Here is a 21,860-nt window from a genome sequence, read left to right on the forward strand (position 1 = left end):
TGCCGTGTTTCTTTGCCCAAGAGCTTATGACGTTATTTCGAAAATGAGTCCCATTGTCTGATTCAATCCTTTCTGGGGTACCATGTCGCCATAAAATTTGCCTTTCAAGGCCTAGGATGGTGTTTCGGGCAGTGGCATGGTTTACAGGAAATGTCTCTAGCCAGCCAGTAGTTGCTTCCACCATGGTGAGTATGTAGCGCTTGCCTTGGCGTGTTCGTGGCAGTGGCCCAATATAGTCAATCTGCCAGGCCTCGCCATATCGAAAACCCAGCCACCGCCCTCTATTCCAGGGAGATTTTACTCGTGTCGCTCGCCTGATTGCAGCACATATTTCACATTCATGAGTAACCTGTGTGATGGCCTCCATGGTCAGGTCCACCCCTCGATCACGAGCCCACCTGTATGTTGCATCTCTCCCTAGATGTCCTGATGTTTCATGGGCCCATCGAGCTACAAATAGCTCACCCTTACGCTCCCAGTCCAGGTCCACTTGAGCTACTTCAATTTTGGCAGCCTTGTCTACCTGTTCATTGTTTCGATGTTCTTCAGTGGCACGGCTTTTGGGTATGTGAGTATCCACATGACGTACCTTCACAGCCATGTTTTCTACGCGGGCAGCGATGTCCTGCCACAATGCAGCAGCCCAGATGGGTTTACCCCTGCGCTGCCAATTGGTCTTCTTCCACTGCTGTAGCCACCCCCATAGGGCATTTGCCACCATCCGGGAGTCAGTATAGAGGTAGAGTACTGGCCACTTTTCTCGTTCAGCAATCTTTAGGGCTAACTGAATGGCTTTCACTTCTGCGAACTGACTTGACTCACCTTCTCCTTCAGTGGCCTCAACGACTTGTCGTGTGGGACTCCATACAGCAGCTTTCCACTTCCGATGGTTTCCTACAACACGACAGGATCCATCAGTAAACAGAGCATAACGCCTTTCGTCTTCTGGTAACTCATTATATGGTGGTGCCTCTTGGGCACGAGCTACCTCCTCAGGCAGTGCTCCAAAATCTCTACCTTCTGGCCAGTCCATAATCTCTTCCAGAATTCCTGGGTGGTTGGGTTTCCCCAGTCGAGCTTGCTGTGTGATTAGTGCTACCCACTTACTCCATGTAGCGCTAGTTGCGTGACGTGTAGAGGGAATGTTTCCTTTGAACATCCAGTGTAGCACAGGCAATCGCGGTGCCAAGAGAAGAGACGCTTCTGTACCAACAACTTCTGAAGCAGCTCAAATCCCTTCATATGCTGCTAGGATCTCTTTTTCAGTTGGGGTGTAGTAGGCTTCTGATCCTCGATACCCCCGGCTCCAAAACCCTAATGGTCGACCTCGGGTTTCTCCTGCTGTTTTCTGCCAGAGGCTCCAGGTGAGGCCATGCTCCCCAGCTGCAGTGTAGAGTACATTTTGTACAGCTGGTCCTGTCCGAACAGGTCCAAGAGCTACTGCACGAGCTATTTCCTGTTTGATATGCTCAAAGGCTTGTTGTTGCTCAAGGCCCCATTCAAAACAGTTCTTTTTCCGGGTTACTCGATAGAGAGGGCTCACAAGCTGACTATAACCTGGAATATGCATTCTCCAGAACCCTACAAGGCCCAGGAAGGCTTGTGTCTCCTTCTTGTTAGCTGGTGGAGATATAGCTGCTATCTTGTTAACCACATCCATAGGCACATGACGACGTCCATCCTGCCATTTTATTCCCAAAATCTGGATCTCTTGTGCAGGTCCCTTGACCTTACTTTTCTTTATGGCGAAACCAGCTTTCAGAAGAATCTGAGTTACTCTTTCTCCCTTCTCGAATACTTCTTCTGCCTTATTGCCCCACACAATGATGTCATCAATGTATTGTAGATGTTCAGGGGCACCACCTTCTTCCAGTGCAGTTTGGATTAGTCCATGACAAATAGTAGGACTATGCTTCCACCCCTGGGGCAGTCGATTCCAGGTGTATTGAACACCTCTCCAAGTGAAAGCAAACTGTGGCCTGCATTCGGCTGCCAAAGGAATTGAAAAGAATGCATTAGCGATGTCAATTGTAGCATACCACTTGGCTGCTTTTGACTCCAATTCATATTGGAGCTCTAACATGTCTGGTACAGCAGCACTCAGTGGTGGTGTCACTTCGTTTAGCCCACGATAGTCCACCGTTAACCTCCACCCTCCATCAGACTTTTGCACTGGCCATATGGGACTATTAAAAGGTGAATGAGTCTTGCTGACGACTCCCTGGTTCTCCAGTTGATGAATCAGCTCATGGATGGGAGCCAGGGAGTCTCGATTTGTGCGATATTGCCGCCGGTGCACTGTCCTGGTAGCAATCGGCACCTGTTGTTCTTCAACTTGCAGCAATCCCACAACAAAGGGATCTTCTGAGAGACCAGACAGGGTAGATAACTGTTTGATCTTCTCTGTGTTCACAGTGGCTACACCGAAAGCCCATCGGTACCCCTTTGGGTCCTTGAAGTACCCTCTCCTGAGGTAATCTATGCCAAGGATACAAGGGGCCTCCGGGCCAGTCACAATGGGGTGCTTCTCCCACTTGTCCCCTGTTAAGCTCACCTCAGCCTCCAATACGGACAGTTCTTGGCATCCCCCTGTCACTCCAGAGATCCGGATGGGTTCTGTGCCCCTATACCCTGATGGTATCAGTGTACACTGTGCACCAGTGTCTACCAAAGCCTTATACTTCTGTGGGTCTGATGTGCCAGGCCATCGAATCCACACAGTCCAGTATACCCGGTCATCCCTTTCCTCCTCCTGGCCGAAGGCAGGGACCCTCTATTCCTGTTCCTGGTCAGAGTATTCACTGTCTGACCCTCGCGGTGACAGACCAGATGTCCCCTCACCAGGATCAAGGGAGATGATTTTAGTTTTACATCTGGGAGATCGCTGTTTGCCTTCTCGTGTCTCTGTAGCAACTACACTGACGGCCTTCTTGGGTGTCCCCTTCTTAACAGCTGTCTTCCCTCTTAGTTCACGAACACGGGCTTCCAACTTAAAGGTGGGTTCACCGTCCCACTTCCTCATGTCCTCCCCTTGGTCACGCAGGAAAAACCAGAGCGTACCACGTGGCATATGCCTGGGGCTCCCTTTCCCTCAGACCGGAGCAGGAGATGACTGATTTCTTGGGGTACCTCTGACAGCCGACGTGCTGGCCCGTAGGGAGGAGGAGGTGGTACAGAGGTTTTCTTCAAAGTTCTGAAGCCAAGCAGACACCTTCTCCACAGTTGGTGTGTCCATATCTGGGAAATACATTGCTGCCAAGCTGTTAGAATACGATGCTGGGGCACTTTGAATCACCTTCCTCCACATGGCCCGTGTGCACAGGACATCCTCTGGATCTTTGGAGACCTCCTCATCATCTAGATCACTATAGATGACTTCCAACACCGCTAGTTCTCTCAGGTACTGGATGCCTTCATCTGTGGTGGTCCACTTTCCTGGGGAGTTAACAAGATCTTCCTTGAATGGGTATCTTGCCCTCACACTTGAAAGCAGCCGTCTCCAGAGACTGCAAATTGCTGTCTCTTTTCCAATTCCCCTCTCAATTCCTCGGTTTCTAGCTAGTGATCCCAGCTGTTGGGCTTCCCTGCCTTCCAATTGCTGACTGTCGGCCCCATTATCCCAGCATCGAAGCAGCCAGGCAGCAATCCGCTCACCAGGCTGGCGGCTGTAATCTTTCCGCATATCTCGAAGTTCGGATGAGGTCAGAGACCGGGTAGTTTCTGCTTCTTGTCTTATTTCTCTCACTCCTTCCTCCCACTTCTTTGCTGAAGGACCAGCTTCCTGCTCAAACCTCTCCTCCTCTTCGTCCTCTTCCCTTACTAATCGATGATAGGGACCTGTTGACCTCCTGGTCCACTGTTTCTTTTTTACTACTGGGGCAATTACTGTAGCTGTTACTGTTTGTGTCCCTATCTCAGCCACGGTGTCCTCAGCTGCAGTTTGGGTGCCTTCCTCAACCACAGTCCTCAGAGTTCTGCACTGTGGCTCGATAGGCCCAGGCCAGGCCCCAGTACAGTGCTAGAAGCTGTTGGTTTTCATTGGGGTAGGCAAGACACCCTTCTATCAGGTGGCGTGTCAGTTTGCTGGGATTGCTTGCCTGTTCAGGTGTGAAGTTCCAGGCTATAGGAGGTGATAATTGCCCTAGGAACCTGCCCAAATCCTTCCACACACCCTGCCACCCGGGGACTGGCTGCCTCAGGGCACGTTTCAGTATTGCCTCACTTAAAAGTTGTCTCCCCTTAAACCAGGACAAAACCAAACTCCACAACACCCGTAATATGCCAGCAGTATTAATTAGTAATATTAATGAGCTTACATAAGGGTGAACAAGGACCTTAGGAGCCTGCATAATGAAACCATCCACGTCAAAAGCAGGTAGAGAGAGATGTATTCCCCCATCATCTCCAGAAGATAGCTCCCCCAGCACAGCAATAACATCGATGCCAGGGCCATGCACATAACCATTGTTTGTACTAGCATGCTCCCAAGTTCCTTCATCCTCCCCACGAAATAGCTACCCCAGCACAATAAGATCATCAACACTAGGCCAAAGCACAGAGCAGCCATTGTTTGTATCAGCATGTTCCTAAGTTTAGCAAAGTAGAGATAAGCAGCACAGCTAACAAACCCCGTGACCTGCACAGGAGCTTGCAACTTAATAACTACTATAGCTGTAGCACTCTTAATACTAAACTGCCGTTGTCAAGCCCCACGTTGGGCGCCAAAAAAGACTGTGGTGGGTTGACCCTGGCTGAGGGCCAGGTGCCCACCAGAGCCGCTCTATCACTCCCCTCTTTCATTAGACAGGGGAGAAAAGGTACAATGAAAGAAAACTTATGGGTCAAGATAAGGACAGGGAGAGATCATTCTCTAATTATCATCACGAGCGAAACAGATGGAACTTAAGAGGGAATTCATCTTATTTCTTACTAAGCAAAACAGAGTAGAGGAATGAGAAATAAAACCAAATCTTAAAGACACCTCCCCCACCCCTCCCATCTTCCCGGGCTCAACTTCACTCCCGGCTTCAACCTCCGCCCCCCTCAGCAGCACAGGGGGACGGGGAGTGGGGGTTACAGTCAGTTCATCACACGGTGTTTCTGCCGCTTCTTCATCCTCGGGGGAGGACTCCTCTCATCGTTCCCCTGCTCCAGCGTGGGGTCCCTCTCATGGGAGACAGTCCTTCACGAACTTCTCCAACGTGAGTCTCCTCCACGGGGTGCAGACCTTCAGGAGCAAACTGCTCCAGCGTGGGTCCCCCACGGGGTCACAAGTCCTGCCAGCAAACCTGCTCTGGCGTGGGCTCCTCTCTCCACGGATCCACAGGTCCTGCCAGGAGCTTGCTCCAGCGCGGGCTTCCCACGGGGCCACAGCCTCCTTCAGGTGTCTCCACCTGCTCTGGCATGGGGTCCTCCATGGGCTGCAGGTGGAATCTCTACACCCCCTCCATCCTCCCTTCATGGGCTGCAGGGGGACAGCCTGCTTCACCATGGTCTTCACCACGGGCTGCAGGGGAATCTTGCTCCGGCGCCTGGAGCACCTCCTCCCCCTCCTTCTGCACTGACCTTGGTGTCTGCAGAGTTTCTTACATCTTCTCCCTCCTCTCTCTGGCTGCAAAAGCGCTCTCTAACTGTTTTTCTCTTTCTTAAATATGTTATCACAGAGGTGCTGATTGGCTTGGCCTTGGCCATCGGCGGGTCCGTCTTGGAGCCGGCTGGCATTGGCTCTATCAGACACAGGGGAAGCTTCTAGCAGCTTCTCACAGAAGCCACCCCTGTAGCCCCCCCGCTACCAAAACCTTGCCACGCAAAACCAACACAGGTATGCATAATAAACTTCTGAAAAAAATAATTGAGGGTTCTTATCAGAAATATTAGCGGAACAAAGTTTAAAATTAATTTACTGTAATGAAATTGCACATTGTGCCTAAGTGTATTTTTACATCAGTCATTTTGACCCTCAAAACAAACACTGAGATTCAGAGACAGAGTTGAGGCTCATGAGAGTTTGCTTTTGGTGAAGCTTTCTAAATTGCTTTATATCTAGATGGTGTCATTAGTATAAGCTTCTTCACTGATACTCCAGGCTAAAAAAAAAAAAAAAAAAAAAAAAGAAATGGATATAAATTGTGAATGCTTCCAGTTTTATGTGCCACAAGGCTAAAAGGTAGTCCTTCAGTAACTTAAGCCCTTTTTAGAGACTCCCTTTTCTTTTCATTCTAGATTCCTTGCCCAACAAAACCAAATATCTCTCATGTCTTTGCGTTCCTTTCACCTATCCTCCAACTCCAGGCTCCGTAACTGGATAATCTTAGTCTTTCTACCACCCAATTCCAAACCCCAAGTTTCTCTATCCCTCTTGCAGCTTCTGGTGACCGCTTTGTACCTCCAGGTACAAAGCCCAGCTCTGTGCTTGTCCAGTTTTGCCCGAATCTTCCACGTCAGTGGTCCAAGTTATGGACTGATGAGACACTGAGACCGCAGAGATGAAGTAATGAATGCAGAGTTTTAACATCTATCAAACCATTCAGTACCTCATAAAGACTCTGTCCTAGGTGGACCCCAAGAGTATGGAATAATGCTCACAGACTTATTTACAATGCCTTTTCAACCCACTTCCTACAACAGTAAAGTGACGTGTGGTAAAAATTGTGCATGATACAAAGCAAAACAGCAGCATTTTCTGTCTCAACTGCAGTACATAGCGACATGTCACAGACAATAAGGTAAAAAGCAAGGAGTGAAAATGAAATTGCCATGGACAAGGATGGATAAATTTAAGCACAGCTTTTATATCAACAGCACAATTTTCTGAAACTTGAGCAGATTTCCACACAAAAAGGTCTATCTGCATGGTCATACTAGTAAGGAACAGATCTAAATACACACACATCATCCCACATTAAGGGTGACACAGTGAGCAATACCATGGAGATCTGCATGCCCAAGTCTCATTAAGTTTGATTTTGAAATCCCCAATTCAGGACTTCAAGTATGTCCTGAGTGAAACGTAATTCATTTGGTTTCCACACCAGATCACAGGAAAACTTGGGTTGGATGGACCCTCAGGAGGTCATAATAGTCCAAACATCATCTTTGCAGGAGCCCAGATCAGGACCTAGGTATCTGGATTTGATTCTTTGTTCTACCACATATTTCCTTTTGACGTCAGGTCACTAATTTACACAGCTGCTGTCTGCCTGAGTCGTCTGCAGTCATAGAAAAAGATATGTTGCACTATTACTACATTAACATTTGAGAAATGTTTAGGTAATATGCTTTGAAATAGAGGCAATCAGACATCTAAATATTAGAGCTGGGATAATACGGGAACCTTCAGGTCTTAGTCTAGCACTCCAGACCATTCAACCTGTTCTGTTCCATTCAACGAAAGTAAGGGCCTGCATCCCCATATGTTAAATTTGGTTCTGCAGTGGCTACATTTTAGAAACTCTGATCTTTGTTTCAAGCCTGCTTCTTGGTTTCAGAGCAAAAACTTAGCTTGTAAAAGTCCTTATCCACAGTGTGCTTCAACTGGACCAAAACCAACTGTAAATAAATCTGAGTCATATGAAATAAATATTATAGTAATATATTAAATAGTATTTCTGTTTCATTTGCCCTTGTTTATTACATCTCTAAATGGCATTTTAAATAGATACTTATTTGCTGTGTGTTAAACTACTTCCTGCAAACTTGCCACCTAGACCTGGGGAAATGGATAAATTACCCTAGAGTTTGTTTTCTGTGCTCAGCTCCTCCAGGGGATGCCACCAGCAAGTTGAGCCAAAGCACAGAGAGATGTTTGTCTCATTTCTTTCTACTATTTTTGATGCCAGTATTAATACACTGCTAGAAAATGAACAGCTCGGAGAGAAAGTTGGTTATTTTTTAAATTCTAGCTTCAAACAAAGCCCATTTCCTAAACTGGTTCACAAAAAAAATAAACAAAACACTTTTCCCAATTAACTTCAATGACATCTACCTGCCAACCCTTTTAATACCCACATCAATAAACCAGGCAGAATGTCAGAAGTTAAACCTAAATCTAGGTGTGAATTCTGATTAGGAGACCTTGGGAGCCACGCAAGAAAATCTTGCCATTAAACATTTGTCATTTGCCCTCAACTAGTCTACTAAAAGTGGTTTTAAATTGTCACACATCTATCCCTCCCTAGAAACAGAAACCATCCAAGTGAGATCACAATCAATAAAGTTTACCACTCAGCATCTGGAGGGACAAGAGTGAGTCCAAAGACACCAGGGAAAACAACCCAAAACCAACCCAAAACAAAATCCCACAAGCATATGACAAGTGGCTACAGAAATAAGCCACATGCTATCTGGTTAGTAAGTCTTTCCACTACACAAACATGCGCATCTGTGCATATATGCACACATTCACTAGACACTGCACCTATATGTTATGTGAATATCATATGCAGAAAGCAACTAAGAAATTTTTTTCTTAAACCTTTCCTCACTTTTCATTTCCTTTTAGACCAACACAAGAATAGGATATTTAAGGCTGGTAAATTTCCTGGTCTTTAAGGGCATAAGACATTGGAGTAGAGAAACAATTTAATTCAAAATGTATGCACTATCAATAAATCTATCATACTACACTAGTTGCACATTTTCTATACATCAAGGCTGAGAGTAAGTCTGACTAAAAGGCTAGTGGGGAATATTTGCAAATAACATAACACAGTTATCGTCTGTATTACCTCAATGAGACCATGGTCCTTCTGTTGTAGGTACTGTATGAATGCATAGTCAGAGAACCTGCAGGTCATGCTGAGCTTAACAATTTAGACTGTTCATGAAAAAAAGGGTTACAGTGAAATTATTAATACCACCTCCTTAAAAGTGGGGAAGGTCTAAGAAATTTATCCCTACTACAAAACTGAAGTTTGATCTAGGGAAGATCATGAGCCCATTGGTTAAAAGACATACATATTATCACACTGTTTAAAGATAATTTACATCAGCATGAAAATTACATATTCCACCAGCAACAAAAGTATGTTTACATCAGCATTTATTACACAAAGTTTATGATCTTATATATTAAGGTGTCTATGAGGATTAAGAAAAAAAAGGATACATCAATGCAGCATATTGAGAATGATGCATTTAACTGAGCACTGCTTTTGTTAAATAAAATTGATGGATATCAATGCTTCCTGTAGTGTCTTTACTACAAATGTACAAGAAATAGCTTTTTCTATCCTTTTGGAATATTACTTTGAAGAGTCAGTCTTGTCTTCTCTAGTCAGCAAGAAAACCATCATCCGTTTTTGTAGAAAAGGTAACAGGCTCTTGTACTCTCTTTGGTAGGTTAACAAAACTGTCTAAGACTTCTGTAGTTTCTCTACAATGCATCACATCCTACATGAGTCCCCAAGGTTGTAAGTAACAGTGTAAAATATACACAGACTTAACGACTTCTGATCCTGACTCAGAACTCAGTTATATACATGCTGCTGGGAAACACACTTTATTTCACTGTAGAGGACTGATTCTTTCTCTCTTGCTGCAAGAACAGAAAGTATTGCTACAATGTGCCTTTTAATTCTAAAGTAAGAAGGCAGCATGGCTCAAAGAAATGCTAACCCCTGCCTTTCTGCCAATCCACAATTCGTCTTTACCCACTGATAACAATGCGAGGAGCACACTTGAGCCAAATCCCCAGCTATTTAAAATCAATGTAGCTCATGAACTGTCCACAGTTCACAAACCACTGGACAGAAAATCCCACCAACTCTTTTCAGTTTCAAGGTAGCTCACTGACCAGTGTCAGAAGACTAATGGAAATATATTCTGATACATTTCTAATTCACAGCAAGTAGTTTAAATATTCTCACTACTGTACACAGAGATTACTTGAATGTATTTGCAACAGAAAGGAGTCCAGATCAATTGCTTTAACAGCCTAACATGGCCCAGTGGAGTCATGTGGCCAGAAACATCGCACCACCCAGTCACCCCAGCTTGTAATTGCGCTGGAAGCGAGGACATGGAGTCATGGGAACGTTCTGAAACAAGAGGCAAGCCATTGGAGCAGAGAAGCTATAAATCAGAGTTGCTGGGCAGATGGCACTGCAAGCTAGCAAGCTGATGGCAGATGGAAGTGAGAGCTTGGATAAGGCAAAAAAATTGGTTGTGAACTAATGAGATCTGTTAAGATGCTAGAGACAACTACTCTCCCTTTGTGATCACTCTGCTTTAAGTGAGGGTCGTATCAACCCCTCCTCTCACAGAAATTTACCCAGGAAAAGTTTTCAGACCCATAAATAACAGTATCCCCCAAAGAGGGATACCCACAGCAGCCATCCAGAGAGTTACTCAATACAAAATAAACACAAGATTCATAATTAAAAAATCCCAGGTTGTCATTAAATTTTTGAAGTCCAGAGCCTTCTACATAGAATCTATAAGGCCTCCAGCCTGGCTCCAGGACATATAGACTTGTGTCTTTTCATGGCAGAGGAGCTTCCAACAAAGGGAAGGTTCAAGCCAGGAAGGATCTTTAATGGAAAAATGCTACACAACATGTTAACTTTAGTGACGATTTGGTCTTAGTCCAGACTAGAACTGAGGTTGGCTTAGTGCTTACAAAAGCTCCACCTCCTTCTTGCAGCTGATCTACAGTTCCTTTGCTGCTGTTACGGGATAGACAATATCTACAACTGCTTATGACTGCAGAATAGTTACTATCAGAAAAAATGTGCGGCACCTCTTAAGATATTAATGAATATCAGTCTCTCTAACCTCCGAATGTTACAAAAACCTTTCTCCTCTAGTTTTATATATATATATATATATATACACACACACACACAGAGATGTATTTTCCTTTCCTTTGTCAGAGCCTCAGGGTTCTTTTTTAAAGCAGCATTGCCAAGTTTTTTCTGTTCTGATACAATGGCCCCAGAAGCATTAGTAGTGTTTCCAGAAGAACACAATACAAAATTATCAACTTCAGTAAATGAGACAATCTCGGACAGTGTAGGCTATGTGAGCTCCTAGCAGATCGCAGCTTCCACAAGCTTCTAACGTTACTTCCAGAAGCTTATGGAGTTTTTCTGCCACTGTCAGAAAAACAGTTTGTCTTACCACTGTCACAAACTGCAAGGATCTCATGGTCTTACAAACTTCTACAGCTGCAATTTCTGACAACTGGGGATTTTTTTATTTGCATGTAAGTAAGAAAAGGGGGTGAAACAGTAAATAAATTAACTTTGTTGAAAGCCTTTGGCGAAAGGGAAGTAAAGCTGCAGACTTGCGTAGGAAGTTAATAAAGAGGAAGCACAGCACTAGCACTGCAATGACACAAAGGATTAACAGGTTCTCAGCAAAAACTTGCATTCCCCAAAGTATTATGAAGTTCTTGCATCCTAAACACACATAGAAAAACATCCATATAACATAAGAAAAATGCTATATACCATATATACACCTATGCATTTGTAGGGCCCTTAGTGCTTAAGGCAGATAAAGAAATGACATGGGTAAGAATAAGTAATTCTGATAAAGGAGCCTACAGAGAGCACTGTATTCACACAACATATATACATATTAACTATCTGTTCTCAAGGTTAAAAAAAAAGACCAGAAATAAAGTCCAGCCATTTAAAGTCTTTGACAGCATATTCTTGAGATTTTCAGTACACTGGGATATGTGCATGACCGAAAGCTTGCATAGTCCAACTGAAAATCCATACTCTCTCAACAATTTTCTATGCAATTTTTGATCAAATCTCTTGACCTTTCCTGGAACTACTTTCTCCAGAGGTAGTCATGGGGTTACACAAGCTACATTCCCATAGAGATGAGCTACTCTACTTGCTCCTTTTTGATAGCTGTTAGGTCATTGTACTTTTCTTCTCATTACAGGACAAATCTCAATCTCTGGCTACAAGACAAGAATGAGGGAAGAAAAAAAAAAAACCACCCGAAAACCACAAACCACAGACCCCCCCCCCCCCCAAAAAAAACCCAACCAACCAAACAGAACAAAAACCCCTAAACCTACAGAAGTTGTTACTGAGCAATAACAACCATGGGTTCTTACATACCCATTCCTGTCCAACAAACATCAGATATTTTCAGATGCTCCCTTTATTTGCAGCTATCTTACATCTGGCCACTCTTGCAGCATCTAAATCCCCCCTTCAGCTGCAGAAGATACACAGAGAGCTATACATAACTGCAGAATAACAGGAAGTGACTAACAAATGCTACAATTGCAATCCTGTGACATATTTGATCTGTAAATCTGTGTTCTAACAGAAGAAACACCTTTAAAAAGAAAGGCTAATTCCAGCACTGTGACTAGAAATCCTGAATTGAATCCAAGTCTCATGATATTTTTCTTAAAACCTCAGCATCCTGAGGCATATTTGGACCTCTCATGTGTGCAGTCTTTGTGGTTACAGAGAAAAGTGCACCTCAACAACTTGAATTTCAGAAAGCACATCAAAATGACCCGACTCTATTTATTTATTTATTCCAATTGTTCTGAAACTAATCTTACAATTTTAGAAGAATGGATGGAGCTGAGCTATTTGTTCTACACATCTGGAGGAGTCAGCACTGCTCCTGGTATTCCAATTTACACATAAGCATACGTTGTCCCTTGGCAGTTTTATCATATCATTGTAAAAAAGTTCTCATTCATACTAAATGGAAATCCCCATCAAGAACTTTGCTGGGCATCTTTCTGATCCAGCTGCTATGATTTTGTGGCCTTTGCTGGCTTGGCTCCAAGTGTGCTGCCAAGTATGTGTTCAGACATGATCACACTGATGCATCCACATATATGGAGAAAAACAAAAGAGGAGTGGGAAAGAATAGTATTTTCTAACTATTCATCAAGAATAATTACATGTTTCCAAAAGGTCATTTTTGTCGTCTTCCTTGTTTTGTCTGTCAGAGTTGTTCACAGACAACAGCATCATACGGTTACGGATGAAGCCAACAGCAAACTGACCCACGAAGTTCTTTACAGAGAAGCTCTTGGACATCAAGATGATACATTTAAAGCTTTTGGACCCAGATACTTTGCACAATTTCCTTCCACTCCTCTCAGAAGTGCATAAGCACAGTAGTGATTCTCAATCTATACAACAGGTGACTCAGCATTACAACAAACAAGTAACTGGGGGAGGGAGGGTAGTACTACTCCAAACTCCTCTAGTGTCTGGGGCTGACAGTATCCCAGAACTCATACTGTCACTGTTTGCAAGAAGGCACAGACTCTGCTGTCATCAAAGAGTTGATCAGAGAGTCATATTTTAAAAAAAAATAAAAATCTGAACTTTAAATTAATTTGGCTAGTGCAACTGGCAAAATGTCTCGTCTCCCACACACTGTAAACCACAGAGAGGCACGGAGAGAAAGAAAGGAAATACACAGTGGAAAGACAGATGGGAAGATGAAAGCATTGTGGACTAACACTGATGTTAAAATGCGTCATCTATCCCTGCTCTCAGTCAATTTTTATTGCCTGGCCGGGATAGATATCCTGAAGTAAAATGGATTCCAGGGTTTCTGTATTACTTACCTCATCATCCCCCTCCACACAATATAAATTCCTACTCTGAATACATAGTTTATCATTAAACTAGCAAAACATGATTAAGTGTATAATGGTAATGAACATAAATTACTGTGCTCAGATGGCATCTCAAACACTGCATGTTTAGCTACCCATAGTTTCAAGAAGAGTACACCTCTCATTACCAGTGCAATATACACAGCATCAGGTAGACAGGAATAATCCAAATTAAAGAAATTAAGTTGTCAACACAAGTCTCATAATGACCCCAAAACATTCTTACATCTGAACATTAACTTTTACCTTTAATAGATAGTCATGGCATTATATAGCACAATAAACCTTATTTCTACACAGAACAGTCCTGCGCTTTTTTTAAGTTTCACACTTCTATGTTTACCCTAACATATCACCACAGCTTGGTCATGACAGCACTATGCAATACATCTCAAGAGCTTATAAGATATCCCAAAGTTTTCCCATCTTACCTGGCTCTGTACAGTTCTTTTCTTCATGTGTCCCATTAGGTGATGCCATCAACCTTCTATTCCTCCATATTTCTGACAAAACACGTTTGTCTGCAATAGTTGATTCTCGGCCTATATTAAATAGAAAGAGGTTATGCCCACTGTCACTGATTTTTTCTGCATCATCTTAACTGGACTATAAGGCCCCACTAGCCTGGAGCATGGACAGACCAGTATGTGAATGCAGCAAAACCAAGGTGTGACTGGAGCATGTGCCAACATACGTATGCTGGGTGCTTCTAGGTACAAAGGGTGAAACTAGCTACAAAGGTGCAGTGCAGTATCAGAGCAGTTAGCATGTTCTGGCTATCAGAACACCTGGCTGTGACCCACAACAGGAAAATAATTCTGCAGAAAGCAAATGCTGAAGCCTGCACCTGTGAAACTCAACACTTAGCAGCTCCTATAGATGAAACCAGCCCAGCTATGCTGACATGAGCAACAATTACACTTCCATTTAGTCATCTGCACTTGCACATATTACATTACTGATTTCTCAAAAAATCAAAATGCATATGGACATGTTCCAGTTAGTTACATTTTGGTTTATTCTTAGTCTAGGGGCTGATCTTTTCACTGTTGATATACTTGATAATATCAATCCCTGCACTGTGAATCCCCACAAGTCTTAAGGAAAACAAACTTCTTTAGAAGTCAATGGAGCTTTTGCTTAAACTCGTATTCCAGAAGCATTCTCAATGGAACTTGCTGAATAGAGTACAAAAGGAGCAGTTGTGATAATGCAGGGTATGTAATTATAATAATCAAAGGAAGAATAGAACCTCTTAATTAAATCACTTCCATCTCAACCATATCCATTTCAAATGAACATATTATAATAACAAAAATTCTTCCGTGGTTGATCTTAAGAGTTTATATTCAGTCATCACGTAATGCTTGTGCTTTGTTACAGAGACTCTTGCAAAACAATCTAGCTTGGAAGTTAGTTTGGCTAGAGTATTTGCTAAAATATTCTGATGCCACATTTACAAGAAACATAGAGAACAGATGGTCAGTGTTTATGGATTCAATATACTGTAAATTAGCCAGCTGAAAAAAAAAAACCAAACCTACCTGATGCAGCATACTATCAAAAATTAGGTTATGAGGGATTCAGTTGATAACCCAGGAGATTAAAAACTTTCATTAGTCATGACATTTTTCATGTAAACCTAAAAAAGTTCTGGAAAACTTATCCACAACAAAAACCCCCTCAAACTATGTAAACATAATCATGCCCCAATTACTAGCTTTCACAAACCAGTAAGTTTATGAAAATAAATAGCTGCTGCAAAGAAAAAAAAAACCAATGAAAAAGCATAGGCATGACAAATAGTTCTAAATAAAACAAGCAACAGTATAGTCTAAAACCACAGTTAAAAAAAAAGTTGAAAGTTTTAAGATGAGCAATATGCTAATCAGGTCTAAGACACTAAATTTGTGTGTGGATGGCTTGTTGCCATCCTAGATATATGTCAAACAATATCCCAGGCAATAATCTGAGCACAATAGCATTAAAAAGCAGACAAGTTCCACCAGATTCTTCTTCCCTAAAGCACGTATTTTAACTTCAGCTTTAAGCAGATGACCCATCCTATTTCTGCTGAAATCTGATTTTCTTATATTAAACGTGGTCATAGGATCTGGGCTTAGTTTGATTTTGTTCTTAAATCCTCAAGGACTTTCGATAGTCCTACCTAGAGACCCATGTCTGTCCCAGCAACCTTAGCCTTCATATTTGAGTGATGCAAAGCATATCAATAGAAATTAATAAGGCAGGAAGAGGGCCTGAAGCTGCCCACTTACAGCCCAAACTGTGCCAGCAGGTGGGAAAAATACAAAATGAATGGGAATGATGTAATTAACTATAAATGCATCAGTTTACCAACACGGCACTTGCACAAAGGATGCAACAGACTGTCTCTATAAATTAGCACCGTTCCTTGCCTAAAATACAGAATTTTGTGTCAAATCCAACTGTAATTTGGGGAGGGTGGAGAGAAAAGATGGAGAAAAGAAGCAGTTGCAGCTGATGGAGGTTTGGAACCTAAAGATAAAAATGAAAGGTGGCTCGAAGTTGCAGAGGGTACCACGAGCGGCTGGAGAGGCTTCAGCTCTGATGCAGCGGCTAAGGGGGGGACTACTTCAGGGCTGTTTCCAAGCACGCAATTGCCCTGTGATTCCGATTCCCCTTCGATTCTCGACCTGAAGCGCTCCGAGAGGCACGGCGGGCCCGGTGCTGGAAAGCCACCAGGCGCCACCGACGCCTCCTCTCCCCAGGGCCGCGGCCACGCACCTGCCCGGCGCTGAGGTTTCTCCTGAGGAACCCGCGCTGCTCGCCCGCCCGCTGGCGTATTTCCACTGAGAAACTCAAACCAGGAACAGCCGCGGACGCTTGAGCCCGCCAACCCCCGGCTGCTCCCGGGGCGACAGCCCCCGAGCCTCTCCAGCCGCCCTCCTGGCCCTGCTGGGGTCCGTCAGTGCCGCCGCCACAGCCACTCACCCAGTCTGGAGAGCAGGCTGGACATGCACCAGACGAAGAAGAGGATGGCGCAGATGAAGCCCAGCTGCTGCAGCAACATCTCCCGCCTCTTGCGAACTTTCCTCAGCATAAGCAGCATGGTCTTCGGGGGGGCGAGCGGTGTCTCGTCCAGCTCCATCGGAGCAAGCGCGGGCGCCGAGGGGGCGGCCAGCAGGTCGGTCGGAAAGTGGGGATCACTCTCGGCAGCTTCCCGCTGACGGCTCCATGTCGGGCGGGCTGCAGCGCGGAGAGAAGCCGATGCCCAACGCCTCAGGTCAGCAGCAGCGAAGCAGAAGCAGGTGGAGACGGGCGGGGGCGCGGGGAAGACGGCAGCGGCAGACCGGAGAGGGCGAGACGTCGCTCTCAGGGGCCGGGCTGAGCCCCGCGCCCCACACGCACCATGGCCGGCGGCGGAGGAAGCGGCGCGGGGACACGCCGCGCTCCTCTGGTAGCGGCCGCCCTACAGCGTGCCGTGGGCTGCGAGTCAGCACCGAGGGACGGCGGCATCCATGCAGCTCCCTGCCCGCCCCGGCCAAGTTTAAAGTTTATCCCTTTCTTCTCTCCCTCCCTCCCGCCGCCGCCAGGAGTAGCTAGTACCGTTGGCGGCAGGTGTGCTTAACAGCCGCCGCCACGGGAGTAGCTGGCCACTGGGCGCTGAGCGCCCACTCAGCCGGGCGGGCAGCCGCTCCTCTCAGCGCCCGGCCCGGCCCCCTTCTCCCCGCCCCTCTCCCGCAACTTTCTGGGTGCTCCGCCGGCACCCATGGCAACGCGCATGTACCCTGCCCTCCCCCACCTCTGGCGGGGGGGGGGGGGGGGGGGCGGAATTAAGCCGCTAAATTAATCCATTCCCCTAAACGGCGCAGGAATTACCTGCTCTCGGTGCCGCGCTTGGCGGGGCCATCCGTGCGAGGAGGGGAACAGGCAGCGGCAAGTGCTGCGGGCCGGGGCCAGGGCTGGCGCCGCCTGAGGTGCGGGAGCCGTCTAGGGAGGTGGGGACAGAGGGCCCGGCTCGCGCTGCCTGAGGTGCGGGGGGCGAGGGCGGCCGTTGGAACAGGCAGGGTCCGGCGGTTGCGGGGTGCGCGGCGGGGGGTGGGGGGGGGGTGTGAGGGAAAGGGTGCCGGGGTACCGCGGTGAGAGGCGGCCCAGTATTGGTGGCATCTGGGTTCTTCCACATGTCTGTAGGAGATGCGTTTCAAGATGGACTTCCATGGGCGGATATGGCACTTCTCTGATCCCTGCTGTATGTAGCTTGCGCTGCAACGAATGGATGGTGTGTAGGACAACAAAGTGGATGACCCATTTTGTGAAACAGCAATTAGTTCCAGACTATCCCAGAGCAGTTGTTTGGGGTTTTTTTGAACTAAAATTTGGCGTTTAAGTGGTTACTGCTAGCCAACAAGAATAGTTTTGGGAACTACCTACAACAGCACAGGCATCAGTTCCGTATCCCTTCCAGGTATCCAGAAATGCTGCGCGTGTCAAGGAGTGCCTGTGGACAAAACAAGATTAACTAACTCATCTGATCTTCTTTTCAATACAGCATTTGGTTTACAATGGAAGGCCTTTCAGGTGATTCCCTCTGGATCGCTGTCCTTGTACTTAAGAACATATAATGCTTCATATCTGGCATTGTTTCTAATGGTGTCATAATTATAATACGAATATCCTAGCCTGCAAAAGCAAATCTTCACAAATAAAATATTGCTTATCTTCTGTGTTTTCTCATCTTCATGCAAATGTGGGGGGGTTTCCTTATGTTTATGAATTATATCTGCTATAGTGAGATTGTGGCAGCACAGTGCTCAGGGTTCTCTGCACACACGACACGTGAAATAGCTCTAGATTCATGCTGAAGGCTGACCAGTTGTCTCAAGCACAAAAGCGATTACTCAAGCAGGAGAACCAAAGAGAAGCAGTTGTGTTAACCTTGGTGCTTGCTTGCATACACATAGCTACAGAAACTTGCGTGCTTTAACTGTTAAAGCTCATGGGGCACCTAGGCTCTGATAGGCCCTTGACTTTCTGATTTACATTAAAGCAGGAAAACAACTGCATGTTAGAAGAATGGCAATGAGACATGCCACAGTCTCCTCTCTTCATTCCTTTTGTAGCTGCTGAGAGAGGAAAAGTCACTTTGAAAGCTCTTGCCTACTACAAAAAAGGCAGTAGATTACACGTCAGCTTATGTCCCTTTATTTCTTTCCATGGTCAGGCAGGAAATCTCTCAGTTGAACCCAGAATGATGAAACCCACCCTGGACTGAAAGAACTTAACAGGCTAATTAGATGCAGAGGCATGGGAAGCTGGGTAAAGGCAACTGAAGCTTTTTAGATCAGGAGCGTTCTTTATAGTGGACTGTTTGTTCATTGAAGACCTTTAAGCTTAGTGAAGTTGTTGGTTGCCATGCCAGTAGAGATGCCACTGCATACCTTGTCAGCTGTCATAATGCTTGAGAGCTAATTCTTCATATGGCTTTTTATCACCTCTTTTCTGGGACTAAAGCCTTCCCTTCCGCTCAAAGTGGCAGTGTGAACATCAGCCTGCCATTCCCTTGTTCTCTGTTTAATAAGGGTTGCGGAGCTGACAAGACCGTGGTTTTCTGTATGAAGATTTTGTCTAGTAATAGAAGGATGGTGACTCTGGAAGGGATTGCAGAGATTTGTTGGTTTTTTCAGTATCTGCTTGCCATAAGTTTATAATCTTCACGTATAAGGCAGACCAGGGCCATGGCTTCAGAGAAGCTGTCCTGATAGTTGTGTCTTTCCCCACAGCTTACACAGGTTGCTTGTGATTTTTGTATTTACCAGGTTTATTCTCTTACTTGCTCTTTACATTGAAGACATTTTCAAACCATGGCACTCCTGATCTGAAGAGTTACTGATATTAAGACATTCAATGACAAGTTTGTCTGGAATTGAGGTAAATTTGGGTCTGGAGATGAGGCTGCGATTCATAGATATTCCATATTTGTGTCTATAGATTGTTTACACAAAAAACATGGAATTGAAGCGTTGTTAGAGGTCCTGAGTTTCACATGTGAGGGATTTTCATTAATTCTGTCGGGTCCTATGAACATCACATGGATCAGACCAAAGCACATGGTTAGTTACAGGAATGCAAGTATAATATTGCCTTTTTTGACATAGGGTTTTTTCATTTTTCTGGCTGCTAGAAAGTTTCTGGTTTAGTTGCAACGGTTGGTGGCTTTAGAAACCCTGGGGCCGTCCCTGTGAGGAACTGAAAGCAAGGAACAAAAACCAAAAAAGTGAAGAGATCTTTTGTGAATCCTTTGCACAAAAGAAATCTGCTTCCCTTGAAAGCAGTTCTCAGTGTGTGTGTGTCTCTCCCTCTCTGTGTACACAAATGAGGCATATCAAAGTTCAGACAGTACTAATCTCCTAATCATACAAGCTTCTGATTAGCATTTTTAATCAGTCTGGTGATCACAAGGCAGCCTCAAAATTGTTCTTGAATACTAAACTTTCAGAACAGAATTCCACATCGCTTTTATTTTGGTGTTTCCTGTGAAAATGTGTCACGCAACTGTTTGTGTAGGATGTCTCAAAGGGTAGTGGTGCGCTGCAGAATTCAGCTCCAGTTACCTCTCCCCGCACCTGGAGGGCCTGTTTACATTCAAGCCATTCACACAAAGGTCGTTACTGGAATGGTGTATGTCCCAACTCTTTCTTCTGATTTGAGACATCCATGCTGTGTATGAGAGAGTAGTGATGCAATGTCAGAGGCAAAAAAGAAGGAAATGCTTTCTGCATAAGGTGGCATTAGAGAAATTTACATTCCTTTTTTAAATCTTAAATTATTGCTATTTCTTGCTGCAACCAGAACAAGTGTATATAAATTCAATGGGGTCTTTCCATTAATAGTCTCAAAAAAAAAAAAAAAAAAGAAAGAAAAAGACACACATGGTTTTCTGAGTGATGCCCTCACAGTGAGTGGTTTGGTGATACTCTGGATGTTCTGTGTTTCCATTATAATCAGAACAAAATTTTTCTGGTCTAGATCTAGGAATACTCCTGAAAGAATTACATTTTGGAAATCAGAAGTATTTGGGAAATATCATCAAAACAAAGTGTAGAGGAAGAAAATATTAAATAGTACTTGTTGTCTTAAACTAAGCCAGATGCAAGAAACAATCTTTCTTTCTTATTACTGTGCTTATCATTGTGATCATTTAACTTTCAAGTATGTCCCATGCTGAAATGTCTCACTAGAAGCACAGACTAATGCTAGCTTCATCTAGCACTGCCAAATTTGCTTGGTTTTCATCTCAAGCACAATTAGTATCTTGAACTGAGTAACAGCCAAAAGGCTTTGAATTAGGGAAGCGTCTCACAGGAGATCCATGAAAGCAGCTCATCTGAGGAAAAAATATTGACACTGCTGAGAGTTAAAGGAGAAGTACAATGTTTGGATTAATTCTTTGTGGCACCCCCTAAAAGGAGCAGGAAAAGTAGCAGCAGCACAGTAGGTTAACTGGAAACTGAGACTCTATTAGCTGGCCATGAAGACTATTCCAGCACAGAAGAGCTGAGATTGCTTCAGCTGAGAAGCCTGGAGGATTAGAAGGTGATCGTTTGTGACAGGCACCCAACCAGCCCTAGGAGCTTGTACAGCTTTTCCAGCTGATACAACCAGCATCCCAGTACCAATCCCCGCATTTGCAAGGTCAAGAGATAGTATCAAAGAAAAGCCAACAATGTTCCCTCAAAAGAGACCAGAAAATCTCTCATAAGCCGTAAAAACTCAACTGAGAGGAAAGGTATTGGTGAGGGAGGAGACTGGGATCGTGCAGTTGCTGTTTGGTCAGGGTGGTTCATATGAGGGAGCCATGGAGAGAACCTTAGCTCAGTGCTGTCCATAATCACCTGCCTGTCAAGAAGGGGGCAATCCTGTACTTATTTAAGACACGGTCCCTGGAAAAGGAGCACACACTGATATGACTTGACAATATAAGCTTGCAGAAAGCAAATATTAGCACATCAATATTTCAGTGTTGAACTGTACCTTAGGCCACCGTGCATCCTTAGGTATATACCCAGGTGGCTCTTTAAGCATTGATGAAAGGTGCTTTGCTGAACCATACTTGAAATTTAGAAAGCAGATCCATTGTTGGCATCAGCACTGTGGATTTCACCAGTCTCTGTGATGGGTAAACTCTGAACTGGGACCACTGTATTTACAGAGAAACTCCAAATGTAGGACCCATCAAAGAACTCATCCTTGTGCTAAGATC

General features: G+C 44.6%; 1 protein-coding gene across 7 annotated transcripts in view; it reads right to left on the reverse strand.

Moving 5' to 3' along the window:
• SLC24A4 (solute carrier family 24 member 4) overlaps nucleotides 1-17,552 on the reverse strand; it is a 410,963-nt gene extending 393,411 nt beyond the window's left edge. For 5 of the 7 annotated variants that reach the window (XM_075753658.1, XM_075753662.1, XM_075753657.1 and 2 more), the window contains exons 1-3: nucleotides 17,480-17,552; nucleotides 16,592-16,846; nucleotides 14,050-14,160 (exon numbers count right to left, since the gene is read on the reverse strand). In XM_075753658.1, the coding sequence (XP_075609773.1) occupies nucleotides 14,050-14,160; nucleotides 16,592-16,846; nucleotides 17,480-17,510 (397 nt within the window). In that variant the 5' untranslated portion in view covers nucleotides 17,511-17,552. Of the gene's footprint in view, nucleotides 1-14,049; nucleotides 14,161-16,384; nucleotides 16,570-16,591; nucleotides 17,296-17,479 lie in introns of those variants that run through there. The other 2 variants (XM_075753661.1, XM_075753663.1) reach the window with 2 other exon arrangements.
• Nucleotides 17,553-21,860: the final 4,308 nt, after the last annotated feature.

This window comes from Balearica regulorum, chromosome 5 (assembly GCF_011004875.1).
Source record: "Balearica regulorum gibbericeps isolate bBalReg1 chromosome 5, bBalReg1.pri, whole genome shotgun sequence".
Classification (NCBI taxonomy): domain Eukaryota; kingdom Metazoa; phylum Chordata; class Aves; order Gruiformes; family Gruidae; genus Balearica; species Balearica regulorum.